The sequence below is a fragment of the Anabrus simplex genome, chromosome 4 (genome assembly GCF_040414725.1).
Source record: "Anabrus simplex isolate iqAnaSimp1 chromosome 4, ASM4041472v1, whole genome shotgun sequence".
Taxonomy (NCBI): Eukaryota; Metazoa; Arthropoda; class Insecta; order Orthoptera; family Tettigoniidae; genus Anabrus; species Anabrus simplex.
In genome coordinates, this window is record NC_090268.1 from 128,880,271 (window position 1) to 128,893,899 (window position 13,629).

Genomic DNA, 13,629 nt, shown 5'->3' on the forward strand with positions numbered 1-13,629 from the left:
GAAGGTTCGAATTCCACTATCGGCAGCCCTGAAAATGGTTTTCCGTGGTTTCCCGTTTTCACACCAGGCAAATGCTGGGGCTGTACCTTAAGGCCACGGCCGCTTCCTTCCAACTCCTAGGCCTTTCCTATCCCATCGTTGCCATAAGACCTATCTGTGTCGGCGCGACGTAAAGCCCCTAGCAAAAAAAAAATGCAAATATATAGATGTTGATTCCCATAGGGAACCTGAAATATTTGTGCTGAATGAGTAAATTTAAAAAGCCAATATAGTTGGTCCATTATTGTACATTATAAATTTTCCAGCTAACTCATTCCTGGTTTTATGCACAAGCCATGCGTCTTAGTGGGTGTGCTATTTACCAAGTGATGAGCCCAACTTAGCACAATGGGGCAAAATGCTGGCAACCAGGAATGAGTTAGCTGGAAAATTTATAATGTCCAATAACAGACCAACTATAATGGTATTAATACAAATATGATGGGACAATTGTCCGAAGGAAAAGCAATAAAACCACAAATATGTCATGTGGAAGACCAAAGCAGACCTTTATTTCTAGCTTTCGACCAGTACCACATACTGAAGAATGTTAGAAACTTACTTCTAGAAAAGATAAACAGAAAGACATGAAGAAATAACAGGAAGGCATCTAGGAAACTTGTATGAGTTGCAATCAAAGGAAGTAATAAAGCCTGTTCCTACAAACCTACAAACTTCGAGAAGATGAATGTAAAAAGAGCGAAAAAAGTATCCTCTACAGAGATCATCACTGTTCTGGAATACCTGAAGGAAAATTCTTCCCAGTTGATAATGCTTGTTGTTTAAAGGGGCCTAACATCTAAGGTCATCAGCCCCTTCCCAGTTGAAAGCACAAGCTTTCTAGAATTGCGGTGTAACTATTGTTCGTTTGTGTCCAATCCTTGTCCTGTTTCTCGACGGGGTCTGGTATGAGGCGAGATGAATCTGTTGTTGTGGATTTTTATGACTGGATGCCCTTCCTAACGTTAACCTCATCAGAGGAGTTAATGAGATTGAATGAATTATGTGATATATGATAGTACGAAGGGAAAACGTGAAGCCCAGTGCCAGCACATAGCCCTACTCCTGTCGAAGACCACGAAGGGGTCTGCTCAAGGCTTAACATCTCCATCCAAAGGACGAATCACTATCAACAGTGGCATATGCCCTCACTCTGTATGAGCACTGCGGAGAGGTTTGGAATTGAATCCAGGCTTTTGGCACAGAATCTAGTGATTAGAAATAGTATACCACTACCTCCCCTACCCTGCCAGCCAACATTCTGATGGTGAAAATTTTATTGACAAATTGGGACTCGAACCGGCTAACTACGGTGTCAGACCATTTAGACTTCAATGTATTAATGATCATTGCCACCAGGCGGGCAACTATTACCTTTTTGAAATTCATAACGGAATGGTTCAATGTTCATGATACAAACACCACACCATCATGAACAGAAAATGCACTTTTATGACATAAGCGATGAGAGACTGTCTTGGTACCTGGCAGAAATTAAAACATGCAGTGAAGAAATGGCTAGTGGGTTTCTGAGAAAAGAAACGTATGAAGCATTTCTACTGACTTCTTCAACCGTTAAATGTATCAAGTACCTCTGTCCTCTGGATTTCATTTTGTACTAACAAGAACATTTAACAGCCATTCCATAGAGAATTTCTTCAGTAAATTAAGACATATTTCAGGAAGTAATGATATGTTGGATTGTAGGGCAGTAATATTCAGCATGAACAGGATATTGAAAATAGGCTTATTATCATCCCACATAGAGAGAAGTAAAGGACAAATGGAAACAAAGATCACATCAGGCAACAACGTCCAGAGGAAAGAGGTTTTGCAGAGTACTATCCCAAGCTCAAGGTCTCTCCATCAGTCATTCAACGCTTGTGGAATAGCTACAATGAGACAGGTCAGTTCACAAGGAGGGTTGGACAAGGTCGTGACGCAAGACGACCCCACAGGAGGACATATCTGACCATCTGTGTGTTGCGGCATCGTTCAGCAACTACCAGAGAACTGCAGCAAGACCTCAAGAGGGTCACTGGAGTCGTGGTGTCTGACCAGACAGTAAGGAACAGGTTAAGAGAAATGTCCTTACGACCCAGACATCATGTTCGACTGCCCCATTTAACACAGCACTATCGCGTAGCTCGCCTTCTGTTTGCCCGTACCCACGTCAACTGGCAACTTCGCCAATGGAGACCTGTGTTGTTCACAGATGAGTGCAGATTTCCCCTGACACAGCATGATGGACATCAACGTGTATGGAGATGCCGTGGTGAGTAGTGCATGCCGAATGTTGTCCAGGACGGCGACCGATTCAGACAAGGTTCTGTGATGGTGTGGGGTGGCATCAGTATGGATGGCCGTATGGATCTTGTCGTCGTCCGTGGTAATCTTACCGCTGCAGGGAACATCGAGCGACACTGCTACAGCGTCTGTTGGTTGCTGCATACGGAGTTGGTCTTGAATTCGTACTTGTGCACGACAATGCCAGGGCTTATGTAGCGCACATCAGAGCTGTCTTGCGAGAATTGGACATTCAAGAGATGGAATGGTCAGCAGTGAGTTCCGACCTTAATCCCATCGAGTATGTGTGGGATAGGCTTGACAGAAGTGTTCATGGGCGTCCTGTTCCACCACAGACTCTCCAAGACCTCGAGCAGGCTCCGATTCAAGGAAGGGACCTGATACCGCAACATGACCTCCATCTACATACGGAGCATGCCACGTAGGTGCCAAGCTGTGATAAATGCTCATAGAGGACATACACCATACTGAAGCTCACCAACTGCGATAAAAATCCACCCTGGAGGACTATCACTTTGTTTCCGCCCCTGTTCGGATATTTCCATTTGTGTTCTGAAAATGAATGTGAATCCATCAATGTTCTTTTGTATACTTCAACAGTGAAGAATAAAGGTTTAGTTAGTAATATGCCTGGGTGTGAGGTATTGTTTTGTGGAGCATGGCATAGATTCAAAAACATGTTCCTTTAATTTTCTTGAACTGTGTAGTTACTAATTTCCTTGAACAACTTAACATTGTGTGCAACAAACAATTTTTTATTTTATTTTTAGAACTTGCTTTATGTCGCACCGACACAGGTAGGTCTTATGGCGATGATTGGATAAGAAATGACTAGGAGTGGTAAGGAAGCAGCCGTGGCCTTAATTACGGTACAACCCCAGCATTTGCCTCGTGTGAAAATGGGAAACCACAGAAAACCATCTTCAGGGCTGTCGAGAGTGGGGTTCGAACCCATTATCTCCCGGATGCAAGCTCACAGCTGCATGCCCCTAACCGCATGGCCAACTCGACCGATAAACAATTAGAGAACTGTACAATATCTAGAAAATCATTTATAAATATCAGAAGAAAAAAAACAGTGGACCCATGAGGCACACCAGAATTAACACTGAAAACATAGGTCTTAGCCTCATTAAGAAAACAAACATTGTTCTACAAAAGAGATATGAGGTAGTAAATTTAAACATTTCTTGAGAAAAGCCCAATGCTACCAATTTATGATCCAATTTATCAAATGCCTGTCCACTGTATTAAAAAACACACTGAACAATGCTAATCAGGTTGGTAGAAGTTGATCGGTGAGGGTAAAATCCATGCTGGCATTGTAATACATAAGGTTTAACATGGTAAAATACACAAAAATATAAAATCTGTTCCAGAACCTTTGCAGGAGCACAAATAACAGAAACTGGCCCACAATTTTCAATAAATGTAATATCACCCAATTTTAAAATGGGTCAAATTCGGCTCAATTTCCACAAATTTGAGTTGTTAGTATTAAATTATACAGGGTAATCAGAAACAACGTGAACCAGGGATTTGAGCATTAGAGGGCTGGTCAAACTGATAATTTGAAAAAATATTATTCCATTTCCAGCACCATTGTCATTTTATCAGCTGCTTAAGTGAGGCAATCAGATCGCATTGCTGGCGAATTCAAATGGGTTTTGCAAGACTGTGTTGCTAAATCTGCACGTGGCTTAAACCGGCTTGAGAGTCATGCCGAGAAATCAAGGTCAAGCACAAACACACCGTGGATTTCAGCCGGTGTCACCACAGCATACTTGGTAAGGCGCTATCCTGTCAGCTCGAAGGTCCATGTTCAGATCCCTCCCAAGATGAAGTTTTTTCTTTGAATGGTGCTCCCAAGCAGGTCTTAAGCCATGGGCAGATTTAGCAACACCACCACGTGAAGTCCATTTGAATTCGCCTGTGATAACTTAAGCAGCTGATAAAATTATAACAGCAATGATAAATTATTTCTTGCAAATTATTTATCAGTATGCCCAACTCTCAAACGCTCACATACCCAGTTCACGTTGTTTCCAACCACCCTGTGTATGAGACGAAGTAAACTTAAGCAAATTGGCACAACCTCTGAACAAATACAGAGGTATACCGTCACGACTTGTCTTTCCTGGTTTCAAATTATTTAGTGTTCTTCTGTACTTCATCAACGAAGTCAGTTGATAAAAGTAGATAAGTTTTTAAGATTCTTCCACCAACAGTGAATATAAAAGGTATAGTACCTGAACAATATACATACTTTTAAAATGAGATGAAAACGAGTCAGTAATGCTCTGAGCACTAGTTAAAAGATTACCATTACAATATCTGTTGAGCGGATGTCCTGTTATTAGCTTTGCTTTTAATAAAATTACAAAAGCATTTAGGATGTTATATATACTTTTCAGATTCACGTATGTAACACTTGCATACGTAACTTCTACCTTTTGACTTCCTACGCAGATCACAACAGAAACGCAAACTGAACCGAGTGCCTAGCAAGTTCACCTTGATACTGCTGGAGTTTTAAAATCTCTATTATATCTTTGGTGAAATGGGCATCTTTTCCTTTTATAACATAACAGTAATCCAAGTAATCCAAGGCTTTGCTTGGATCAGTAAACTTTGGTAAGAGAAGATATTTCTGTCAGAAGTGGATGTCTCCATTCGTATTAGAGCAAGTTAAAGGGATGTCATCGGAGTTTGGAAAAGGTTCAGGGAGAGACAGTTGCTGATCAACAATGGAAGGGAAGCAAAACAGCTTGTTGCTTTCAGCACGTAGGTGCACTATTACTGCCACCTTGTTCCACCAGGATCTTCCGGAGGTTACCAGAATTAATGAGTCAGATCAGACAGTGCAAAATAGACTGCAAGATGGGGGAGACTTACATCAAGGTGGCCTGTTCCAAAAGCTCCTCTTAAACCAAACCAGCTTGTGTAAGGCATGCAACAGAACTCAGCCTATGACATCAGAAACAGTGCAAATGTATGCTCTTTTCTGGTAATGAAATGTCGTATGGCTTTTAATGCCGGGATATCCCAGGACGGGTTTGGCTCGCCAGGTGCAGGTCTTTCTATTTGACTCCCATAGGCGACCTGCGTGTTGTGATGAGGATGAAATGATGAAGACAGCACATACACCCAGCCCCCGTGCCATTGGAATTAACCAATTAAGGTTAAAATCCCCGACCCAGCCGGGAATCGAACCCGGGACCCTCTGAACCGAAGGCCAGTACGCTGACCGTTCAGCCAACGAGTCGGACTCTTTTCTGGTGAGGTCACCATACACTTGCACCCATACAGCAGGACCATTAGTCTGGAGATGAGCTGGTGAGGGCTGGAACAAGCCCTTCATCATGGAGGAACACCATCAGCAGCAAGGAGGGTTCCATCATATTTTGTGGAGGGATCATATTTGGTCGGCATACATCTATAATTTCTACCCAGGATAACATGACTGGTCTGATATACGAAGGCAACATCCTCCAACCAGTAGTTACATAAATTGTTGCAACTGTTCAAGACGACTTTACACTAGTCTATGATAACGCACATGCCAATCAAGCCGGAGTGGTCCGTCAGTTCCTTGAGATGCATGGCATACAGCGAATGGTGTGGGCGAGATATTCTGCCGCCATGAACTGTGCTAAACATGAATGGCATGAACTGAAGTGAGTAACTGCCCACCATCACAATACTGTTGCTAACATTTAGCAACAATTGAATCTGCTACACAAGAGTGGGATGATCTGCCCCAAAGAAGTTGGATTCTTTGATGCTAAATATGCCTCATCATGTTGAAGCACGCCTCAGGGCCTGAAGTACCTAGAGACTGTACTGATCTTACACACGAATTATTATTTTGAGCTCAAAATCCACATTACCAACTTTGTGCTTTTGTTGCATTTCTGTTGCTTTTACTTTTACATAGCTATTCTTTGTATTATCATCTACTGCTTTTCCCACACCTGTAAGGTTATGCATGAAAAATGCATTGCACATGTGGCTTTGGCCTTGTTTCACGGCTGGATGCCCTTTCTGATGCCAACCCTATGAGGAGGGATGTTTCTGTGATGGTTTGTAGTCTGAAAATGAAGAGGAGTATGTCGGGCCAAATACAACACCCAGTCTCTCAGCTAGAAGAATTAATCATGCGCGATGAAAATCCCCGACCTGGCCAGGAATCGAACCCGTGACCCTTTGAACCAAAGACCTCCATGCTGACCATTCAGGCAAGGAGTCAGCTTTTTTTTTATTTTTTTTTAATGTGTATCCTTCATACTGTACAGTGTATTTAAAAATACACAGAAAAATAATCCAGAATATGCAAAACTTTCTTTTTTAGCACTGTATTTCTGACGAGTATTAATGGTCATCTTATTAGAGATACATTCCAGTCCTTTTACCAGTTTATCCTTATTTCAGATTTCTTTATACATATTTTAGGCAATGCTGGAGTGGTGAAGGTCTAGGGTTGAGAAGATAACAGCTGAAGCCCTAATTAAGGTATAGCCCTGGCATTTGCCTGATGTAAAAATGGGAAAGTATGGAAAACCATCTTCATAGTTGCCAATGGTGGGGTCCGAATCCACCATCTCTCAAATGCCAGCTTACGGCAATACAACCTGTACTGCATGGCCAACTCACTCAGTTTAAGACAGACTACACAGCAATGTAGCTGAAGCAAGACTAGCACATACCTGTCGTTGGGGCAAGTTTTCATTTCCACGGTCTTTACAACAATTGCATGTTTTCTTCAGCTTTTTTTGCTCCCATTTAGTTTTTGATCTCCTTACAAACAATTCAACAAATTGTATTATCATAATAGGATATCCGCTACCAGACAACAGACTCCAAGCAAATGAAACGAAGTTCTTATGATCTTGTTTACAGATAACCAGAAGAAGAGACAAAATAAGGAACAAAGAAATTTGGGAAAGAGTTTGTTGGACACATAGGAACTGGGTAGACTGAAGTAGTATGGTCATATGAAGAGAATGGCCCACAGTAGGACCCAAAGAATTTATTTTAACGAGATTGTCCCAAGCAAAAGAACACGAGGAAGGTCTAAAAACAAATCTGGAGAGACTTAGCAAAGACAGATATAGAATGGCAACAAAAAACTAACAGCAAATATGGCTGGATCAAACAAACTGGAAGAGGCTAATTCATCATACCTGTACCTGGCTTGCTAGAATGGAGAAATTATCAAGATTATATCATGATCCAACCATCTGATGTAATGCTCTTTCATTATAACACACATTTCAAAAATAAATTATTTCCAGCAAATACCACTAGGATGCAGCATAAATGTATGAATTACCTTCTTTGCTTGGATAGCTTCACACAGTTCAACGACAAACCAAATACGACTGGTGCAGGTATTGAGGAGATATTCGTCCCTTGAAGGGGAAAGAACTGAGGATGCACTAGCAGCTTCCGGGTTAGTTGCCACTATCTTAGCTCCACAATCCGGTGATGCATAATTCTTGGAACGCAGTTTTAATGCTCCTCCAGCCCGGCTTGAACTGGCAGTGGGGGCGGAACTACCATTGGTGTTCACTGCAACTGTTAACACACAAATTTGGTGGTTAAGCTACAGATAACATAAGAAAACAGTCAATCTGAAATAGGAATCACATCAAAGATGTGAAAAAGGTACATAAAGCAGAGTCAGAAATACAAGAAGACAAGTATTATCGCAAGTCATCTGCTGTAGAGGAATACGAGTCCACAGTGTGTGGAGATTCAGGTTCCCAACTTATTCTGCAAGTACTTTACACCCATGATACCCCTCTGTCAACCAATGCAGGAAGCTTCTTCCTTTATTCTTAGATTCTCAGAGAAAAAAGAAAGTTGCTCCAAGTAGTATGCAATTTTTACTGGTCATTACCACCACCACAACCATCACTATTTTCCTCATCCATATGCAACCTTATTGGGGCAAATATTGTTTCTTCTATTTTACCATGTTGCCGAGGTGGTTAAGGTGTGTTCAGTTCTTCCGGAAGGATATAAGGTTTGTCTCCCTGCCAGAAGTTGAAATATTTAAATGAATTTTCTACTTCTGGAGACGGATGTAGCCCCGCAGGTCACTCAGCTTACACCAAAAATAAGTACCAGGCAAATTCCTGGGGAGAAAGGACAGCTGAGCATAGAGCTAACCATTCTATCCCACTTACTGCTGAAGTTACAGACAATGGAAGCTGCCTCTACTTCCCATTCCACCAAGAGCTCTGGTGCCCTTTACAAAGATGGTTTTGCTACTCAATTTTTCTTCCATTCCTCATCGAACACCATGTTCTTGTCTAGGTCTCTTCTTTATGCACTTCTTAACTAGGCACCACTGAGTGTACTAACAGTGATAGTTCTTTCCAAGAGCGAAAGTCATTTGAACTTCAAATATTTCAGTACTACAGTCAGCTTTCACTTAGTTTATTTGCATAGGCAAATAAACTTTTCACAAGAAATAACTTTTATTTCTTTAATCCAGTGTAAAGGATATAACTTCAAATCTACATGTGAATATTTGCGATATCATGACAAGTAACATTATAGACTGTTTATATCCGAACAGCTTTTTTCTAGAACTGCGTCATAGAACATTTTCTACAAGATTATAATAATCAGTGGCATATACTGAGGGCAACCAAGGTTATCAGTGAAGCCAAAACCTCAATTGTGAATGATGGAAGTCTAAAACACACAATGTAAGCTTCATCTGACACATTTTTCCATTTACAAAACTTGAGAGCAGTGAGAAAAAATGTTGCACGTATTTCTGAGAGCAAGACATCGGAAACTGATGTTGCAGCCCAGACTCTCGCCCCTCTCCCCTCGACTCACCCTGCATGGCTTGCTGCTGTATATTGGATAGGAACGGGGACCGATGGGGATAGGTGTGCTAGACTTCGATCCGTCAGATCGCCACTGCTAACTATCAACCATGTGTTTACTCATCGTATGTACTTCCTCACCTCATACTTGCAACTTAATTATATTGATAACAGAGTGCTGGTATTTCACTCCTATTTACTTCTACATCCTTGTAGGAAGACACTGCAGGGCTGTTATAGGAGCAATAAAGTTTTCCTTTTATTTGTAGATCTGCTAACATGAAATGCAATGTTTCAGGTTTAGTGTTCTGTTTTGTTGATAGGAATCAAACCCATGATCATGGGTTGGACACCACCACTGATCTCCCGACGAAGCTAATTAACCAGTGAACGATGGGTACGATCGCTGTAAAATTCAACATTTTTATTTAATAACAATAATAATAATAATAATAATAATAATAATAATAATAATAATAATAATAATTAATGATAATAATACAGTAGAAGTCCGATAGTCTGGCACGTTCGGGACCGGCCCGGTGCCAGATTACCGAAAAGGCCAGACTATCGGGCGGTACCTCTTACTATGATATAGGTTAAGGCGTACAGCGAAAACAGCTGTAACACGGCGTTTTGCAGCAAAATGTTGATCAGCAGAATCATTAGTTTAATAACATACTCCTCTTTTCAAACGTGTTGTTTCTTATTGCCATTCCATAACAATGCCGGAGTTAATCGATGTTTTTATCTGTAAGTCTTCCTTTACCATTTAGAGTCTTTCCATCTAAAACTTCTCTTTTCCTTCTGTTTGCATCAATTTTTGAAGGCATGTTTTTGAACATGGCCCACACATTCAATGTTTGAAACCTGTTTTTTATCATATAGTTGGCTTTTCAGTACTCAGTATAGCACACAGCCTTCTACACTGAATATTTCCAGAGATAGAGGTATTTAAGTAAGTCAGTGTGTAACAAATGGATTGTATCAGATACATTTGCACTATTAACTTTGAAATAATAAAAAAAACACTTAGACTGGTTTCGATAAATAATGCATCAAATTGTTGATGAGAGATCATTATTAAAAGATAACATAAAAAATTCCTGGAATGGTGCCGGACCATCAGGCGTTCCGGACTATTGGAATTCTACTGTAATAATAATAATAATAATAATAATAATAATAATAATAATAATAATAATAATAATAATAATGGTGCATGGCATCTGTATAGGCTTGGTGGTGACCGAACGAGGACGAAATGAATGGCGAAGAAGTCAAACACCCAATCCCCAAGTCAGGGGAATTAACAGTATGAGGGAGTTGATTCTGAAAATTGAACCGGGGCCATCGGACTAAAGGCAAGCATTCTATCCATTTAGCCACAAGCCGGACTGTAATTTGCTAAACCTTAGGGTATGATCGCCACTGATCGGGGGTTGAGTACTAACAGTAGCAGAAGCCAGGGAAGTAGCTTGTGAAGCAGCCTTGACAACATAGCAGGCTACTTCGTTGGCTATTGGCTGCAGCTCAAAACTCAGAAGGCTTTACATATCACTAAACCAACCATAAAAAAGTGATAACCTATGTCTAGTGGTAGCCCACATCTTGATCCCAGCATACATCACTGATACGCCACTGATAATAGTTCAGTGCTTAAAAGCAGTGTCTGCTTTCATTAACACACTCATTCAAATTAGCAGTGTTCGTGTAACAGATAAACCCTTTCGTTATTTAAAAATTACTTTTGCGTGGCAAGTCACCACCTGTTCTCAAGGACATTTGAACTCTGTATTATTTTATTTAAGTGGCAAGAAACCGCAAGTTCACTCCTAATTTGAGTTCCCCTTTTTCTTCAAATAAGTGTTCGATTTCAAGTGACAGTTGAGCTGAACTCTGTGATAAGCAGCTAATACAGTTAACTGTGTTTGGAACATAGTAAACACACTGACTGTGGTTGGGAGAACTTTATAAATGTGGGCACTCATACAAAGTCAATAGCAAGTGAGGTGACCCTGCATCAAGACCATCCAGAACTTCAAGATCTACCGACGCTGGATCAAAGTGCCATGGTGTAAAGCCGCCAATGTGGAATCGTGGTTCCATGGTACATAGTGGCCGATGTGGGAATGTGGTGCCATGCCGAGGACGACGCCAGGAAGATGACGACCCAGATCATATACACTTGTAAAGGCGATTGATATTTCTGAATAAATTTAGTTCTTAAACTGACTTAAAATTACTGAGTTGAAACCCCTCTTTCTGTACTTGATCCAGCAATACACTGTTCATGCCCTGGAAAATTAGCATGCTCCACCGCACGAAATACATACAGTATATATTTTTGAGAGTTTAAGTTCTATTGACTGCATGATACCAAAATTGGTTTTCATTGCAGTGTCTTAGATCTCTTTCTTTCCCAGCTTTGACATGCTTCTAGTGCTCTTTGGGTAGAGGACCTCAGTCTTTTGGGTTTTGATTCTATCTTAACAACTTGATACCCTTTTACTATATGTCTGTCTAAATTTTACCCTGTCATTAACTTTGACCTTCTGGGGCACTGCTGACTGACATGTCCCAGTCTGCTAACGGTCAAGGTTTCTGATGCATATAATCCCTCTGTTTTAACAACTGTGTTGTAGTGCCTGAACTTGTTTCCTATACGCATTGTCCTCTTGTACATGTTCTTTGCGAGCTGGAATGCCTGGTCTAACTTCCAGATCCTGACATTAATAGCTTCTCTTCTAACCCATTCTGCTGAATCACCTCACCCAAATATCTGAAATGTTTGATTCGTATAATCTTCCCACACCAGTCTGATTCATCACTGATGTTAGTCATATTTTGTTTTCTCAAAGAATATATGCATTCCTAATTTCTCGGCTATTTCCGTCAGCTTAGTGATCTTACCGATTGCTGATAACTATCGTTAGTAAAAATGACTTAAGTCATCCGCGAAGGCCAGGCAGTCAATGTAGTACACCCCTCTTGAGTTTGAGACCAAGTCCGAACCGATCTTGGTTTATTTCTTCTTGCCTCAAGATTTTCCTTCATTCTCAAATGACCTTTTCCAGAACACAGTTGAAGAGGAGTAGGATAGTCCATCACCTTGTCTGACACCTGTTTTGATCATGAACAGTTCCAGATCTCATCCATGAATTTCAATTTCAACACTGTTGGCGAGCATTTGTTTGACCAGGTTTCTAGACATGTAATCTACCCGAAACTCTTCTAGAACATTTAGTAATGATTTTCGGTTGACAATCTTATGCCTTCCTGAAATCAATAAACATGGCCACATAATTGTACTCTTTTGATTATTATCTTATTTATTTTCTTAATTTCCCTGAAAATTTACTTAATGTGACAAATCCTCTTGAGAGAGAGAGAGAGAGAGAGAGAGAATTCCTATAAGCCTCTCCATTGCCAGTCATTCGATCTGCTTTCTGTTCCAGTCTTCTCTCTTAACAGAGTCCTTCACAGTCCTTTTAATACAACAACAATAATAATAATAATAATAATAATAATAATAATAATAATAATAATAATAATTAAAAGTGTGATTCAATAGAATCTGATTATGTTCTTTCAAGAATGAAACAAGTTCTATTTTTAATTTAACAGTATCTCTTTCAGGTAAATCTGTTAATAAAGGTTTTCTTTTTCAGGTACAGTATTTTCTGAATTTTATTTTATCCTAAATTAGTTTTGTCAAAACTAAAAAGAAATGGCTTCCATCATTAACAAATTATCCTGGTGAGAAAAGAGAATATGGAAGTTGACGTTGGTCCAATTGCAGAAATGAAAGCGATTTGCTTTAGCTTTCATGACAGATGGGAATCACTGTAGCACAGCTCGAGGTTGGTAATCCGACACACAAGGTTTTAAGACTCTCCAGTAGCCATCTTAACAAGTTCGCACTATTCACCGACTCGAAGGCAAGAACAGATGGCTGGATAAGAAAAGCAGTAACAGGAGCATTACAGTATAGAGAAAGGAACATGAAAAAGAAAACATAAGAGTATAATACCATGTGTTTCTTTCATGCCCGTAACACATTTTGTTTTGGCACCTGTTTGTTCCTTTCCAGTACATAACAAAAAATGGACACTCACAAACTCAATTCACTGACAGGAAGAAAGAAAAATCTTAGTTGCTAAGATGACTTGCAACTCTGAAATGACAGTGAATGAAGTTCATGACAAGCAACTGAAAAAGCTCCACGAGTTCAGAGTAATCACTCCGTTCCAGTCTTGGAAGAGTTGAATGTGAGATAAACATGAAATGGAGAAATACTTCACAGATAGGAATGGGTTATGAACTGGATAGAAATTTACTGTTGGTGATGCCTCAGTTCCTCCCATGCTGTCATGCACAACAGGTAATTGTATCTCTCCACCATTGTCCATCTTTCGTAAGGATATCTGCTTCATTC

General features: G+C 40.3%; 1 protein-coding gene across 4 annotated transcripts in view; it reads right to left on the reverse strand.

Moving 5' to 3' along the window:
- LOC136871693 (SUN domain-containing ossification factor) overlaps positions 1–13,629 on the reverse strand; it is a 338,199-nt gene that overhangs the window by 51,326 nt on the left and 273,244 nt on the right. For all 4 annotated transcript variants that reach the window (XM_067145204.2, XM_067145207.2, XM_067145206.2 and 1 more), the window contains one exon: positions 7,679–7,923. In XM_067145204.2, the coding sequence (XP_067001305.2) occupies positions 7,679–7,923 (245 nt within the window). The remainder of the gene's footprint in view (positions 1–7,678; positions 7,924–13,629) is intronic.